The sequence below is a fragment of the Clarias gariepinus genome, chromosome 21 (assembly GCF_024256425.1).
Source record: "Clarias gariepinus isolate MV-2021 ecotype Netherlands chromosome 21, CGAR_prim_01v2, whole genome shotgun sequence".
Taxonomy (NCBI): domain Eukaryota; kingdom Metazoa; phylum Chordata; class Actinopteri; order Siluriformes; family Clariidae; genus Clarias; species Clarias gariepinus.
The window spans coordinates 7,723,060-7,727,500 of NC_071120.1; the positions used below are offsets into that span (position 1 = coordinate 7,723,060).

The 4,441-nt window shown below is 33.0% G+C and overlaps 1 protein-coding gene across 1 annotated transcript in view; it reads right to left on the reverse strand.

Annotated features, from left to right (window-relative positions):
• Window positions 1-3,115: 3,115 nt before the first annotated feature.
• LOC128509797 (vesicle-associated membrane protein 3-like) overlaps window positions 3,116-4,441 on the reverse strand; it is a 5,258-nt gene continuing 3,932 nt past the window's right edge. The window contains exons 2-3 of the mRNA XM_053481634.1: window positions 4,315-4,441; window positions 3,116-3,717 (exon numbers count right to left, since the gene is read on the reverse strand). The exon at window positions 4,315-4,441 is cut by the window's right edge and continues 17 nt beyond it. Of these exons, the coding sequence (XP_053337609.1) occupies window positions 3,532-3,717; window positions 4,315-4,441 (313 nt within the window). The 3' untranslated portion in view covers window positions 3,116-3,531. The remainder of the gene's footprint in view (window positions 3,718-4,314) is intronic.

Consider the following 4,441-nt stretch of genomic DNA (forward strand, 5'->3'; position numbering starts at 1 on the left):
TCTGAGGGGTGTAAAATCCAAGCCTTAATTTATTTTATTTATTTACTTTTTTTAGTAAAATTGCTAGGCTAATAAGCTTGCTAATTGCAACAACATTAGTTATTTAATTTATTTCACATAACATTTTAACAATTTATTTACCAAATATTGTTTTCACAAATCAGTTTTGAAATGATTCATTTTAATTTGATTCATGTTTTATGCTCTTAATTTATATATTTTTTTTATCATGATTAGTTTTTTAATTTGATTCATGTTTCACATTCTTGATTCATTTTCTTCATGTGATTTTTTTTTGCGACTAATTTTAAATGATTATTTTTTACATTGATTCATGGTTTCCTTTTTATTTTTTTTCTTTGCATCAGATTTTTTGTACAATTTTTTTTAAATTATATAGTGCATAATTAAGTATTGCACTGATGAGATCAGAGTAAATTATGAAGGAATAGAACGAGGCACATAACAGAGATCAGTAATGCACAATGACACATTTCTGCATTGATGATCTCACTGAAATGTTCATCCTGGTTACGGTCCTGAAAGCACCATGCTGATCAGGGATTTGTAAATGCTTTAGTCTCGTCGTCTTAGGAAAAGCAGACATTCACTCCAGTGTTATATGTCTCCTGAATTGAAACAAGGAAAACTAGAGAACCAGAGAAAGACATATGCCACATAAATTCATTTCATTAGTCGCATTTTACACTCATCATTTATTTTATAATAGTTAATGAAAAAATATTAATTAAATGATTTCGGGCACCAATGTATTGTTTATGATCCTATCAAGCTAATAGAATATAATATAAAGCCTTGCCCTGGGCCCCATGTTAAGCCTACAGGTACTGCAGCATACGGTGTGTTTTGACAAAACTAGACGCGTTGCCAAATCTCTAATCCTCTAAATGACCTTTTCCCAGTATTTGGGAATTCCCAACTCTTTATCATTGTAGACTTTATTTTTTAACATTTGCTTCCTCAAAGCAGTCACATGACTTCCTAAATAAATCATAACAATTTCAGATTACAGATTTATTTATATTTATATTACAGTCTGTGCTGATATTAGACATCTAATTAATAATAAAATGATGGAATAAGCAGCTCAATGTAACCCAAAGCCATTTTAATCAAGAACTATCGCAGTCTCTTTTAGGTTCATCTGATGTGTGAAATTCACTTGCATTTATAATGTCTAATGCATGTTTAACACCTGTAGTGCATTTTTTAAATGATTCATTCATTTTGACATGAAAACTTTACAAGTCATTTTTGAATATATGTTTTTTTTCACATGCTTCATTTATTTTAACATTTTTTTGCAAATGATTTATACTTCACTTTGTTTTATTTACACTTGCCATTGTTTCACCGTTTTTAATACTCATAATCCACGTCCATTTCTGTTCTTTTGACATAAAAATGTTCATGTTTATTTCACGTTTACAACTTAAGAAAGGAATTAGTTTGGATATACAATCAATGTCAAATTATTAGGAACACCTGCCTGTCTGGGACCAATAACCAGCCATGCTATAGTGAAGGAACCACTGAGAAAGTGAAAGTCAGTAAAGAACAATTTACACCTTTTTTTCTGATGTGAATGTAAGCTGAAGCTGTTGGTCTGTACCTGTCTTGATTGTATGCAATGTGCCGCTGCCGTGCTACAGTATCAGCTGACTGAAGATCTGCCCGGTGTACAACTGTTCTGTACAGGTGTTTCTATTAAAGTGGCCAGTAATTGCAAATATTTTGTAAGAGAACCACAGAGTTGCCACAAGTTGTGAATGTCCAAACTGTGTATTGGCTGTACAGAAAACAACTGTGTACAGATGTTCATACCATCAGATGCTTCAGAGGCATCACATAACCATAACCAGCATCACATAACAGTTCACCATGTATGTTTATGAAAAGTGAAAACAGAGAAGGTGAAACTAAAGCAAAGTGAATATAATAAAAATTTAATTTAACTTTACCATTTTGGGCAGATCTGCTCCTGATTTCTTTGTCTCGTTTCCTGCAAGTTCTTCTCTCTCTCTCTCTCTCTCTCTCTGCCGGTCTTCAGAGATCAGAGCTCTGTTTTGTTTTTTGAAGTTTTTTTTTTTTTTTTAGTAACTGTAGTGATGTGCTCCTGCGTACGTCATGGGTTGCCAGATTGAAGGTAGCAAATCTGATTCAATTCAACATCTACTAAATCCACATTAATGATTAATAGGCTTGAAGTTAAATTCAAACCTGATTTGTGTTTAAACAAAACAGCAGCTAAGATAAATGGCACAAGCATTTGTATTTGCAGATTTTGACTGAAAGAGAATGTTTTATATTATTTTCACTCCTGCCAAATAACATAGCTATACCACAATGGTTCTGATATTTTACTGTAAACCAATGTACTGTTCGAACTGCATAATCCGGAACTGCTCAGTCCTGTGACAATAATCAAACGGTACAGAATTGTGCTGTAGCCTTTAAAGTGATGCGATACTGTTCAAAAGTCTATAAAAAATTATGATTATGTTTTTATGAATTTATGTTTCATAGTTTTCATTTGTTTTCTTCACATGGTATTTTTCACATAAGTCATTGTTCAGATTATTACTTTTTATTTTGGTTCAAGTTTCAAAATGTTTATTCATTTTCTTCAATTGATTTTTAAAGGATTCATCTTTAATGTGGTTTATGTTTTACATTTCTTTTACTCATTTTCGTCACATGTGATTTTTTGTACATAAGTCATTGTCTAATTTATTAATAAATTAGACAATGTGACATCTTTTTCAAATCAGTAATTTTTTTAATCGTTGTAATTATCAATCTTTAATTTGATTCATGTTTCAGATTTTTATTCGTTTTCACCAAATATGTTTTTTTTTAAATAATCAGGGACATTGATAATAACTCAGATCCTTAAAATTTCTTCCTCTTTGATGTTGATATTTTTAGGTGTTTATTTATGTCTTCTGTATAACTGTGTAAGTATTTATTTTCTAAATAATATCACACACACACACACACACAAACACACACACACACACACACACACGAGAGAGAGAGAAAAAGAGAGAGAGATTGACAGACAGGATACTTTTTTGTAAATATTTATTGCCATATATTTCAAAGATTTTACACATTACATTTTATTAACAGTATACCGGAGGCTTTTAATTTCATTTTACATGGTTGTGTCCTGAAATATCTCCTGTATCAAGACAAAACCTTTTACATGACTTGTAGGTGTCTAAGACCCAAACAGCAAACATTACATTCCTTTACCCAGGTTATCCGTCACAGATACACACATCTTTATGTAAAAATACAGACACATAAAAGCTTTACACATGATATAAAAAAAAGTATAAATGAAAGAGAAAGTGTTTACAAGTCCCATTGTGCTGGTGCGAACATGATGATGATGATGATGATGATGATGCTGGTGAAAACACACACTAGCTCACAACAACAACAACAACAACAACAAAACACTCCCGAATAGCTTATCTAATTCTTCGCTGATATTTTTGGCTTTTAATCCGAGTCTTTGTTCTCTTCGTTTGTCGTGGAGAATACGACGATGAGGCTGATGATAATGATGGCCAGAACAATTACTCCAATGATAACCGCAGTAACTCTCCAGTACTTCCACGATAAACATGCGTTTTTAGTTTCCACCTTTTCTTTCACTTTCTTCGTTGACTTATGAAAGCGTACGCTCTGTGGAAAACATGGACAGAAGTAAAAATAAATATTAGAAAAATAATAAAACTAGGCTGTAAAAAGTGTCAGTACTGCAACAGCACAGTTTTATTCACTCAGTTTGTCTCTACTGTAGCTGTTTAGGGCTCTACAGTGTGTGTTCAGTGACACCTAGAGCATGGTGCTCAAAACCATTGACTTTTGAAAAACTTTTCACTCATGAAAACTTTTCACTTTATGTTTTACATTAACAGCATTTGGCCGACACCCTTATCCAGGGCAACTTACAGTGGTGTGAAAAACTATTTGCCCCCTTCCTGATTTCTTATTCTTTTGCATGTTTGTCACACTTAAATGTTTCTGCTCATCAAAAACCGTTAACTATTAGTCAAAGATAACATAATTGAACACAAAATGCAGTTTTTAAATGAAGGTTTACGTTATTAAGGGAGAAAAAAAAACTCCAAATCTACATGGCCCTCTTCATCATTCAACCAATTTGAACATAAAAAAAATGGCAAAAATTGACCCAAAACACTCATTTGTTACACGTTCTTCTACATCTACTGTACGCTAACATTGTTTATGCACGAGCATCAGAAAGTTCACATTCACCTTCCTAAGCAGTGCTTCCGCTCTCTCATCCAGGTCAGCCAGTTTCTCCTCGCGCTCTACGGTTTTCTCGATGTTGTTCTGTACGATGACCCGGACGTCCTCCACGCCCTCCCGGAGCTTCTGCAGC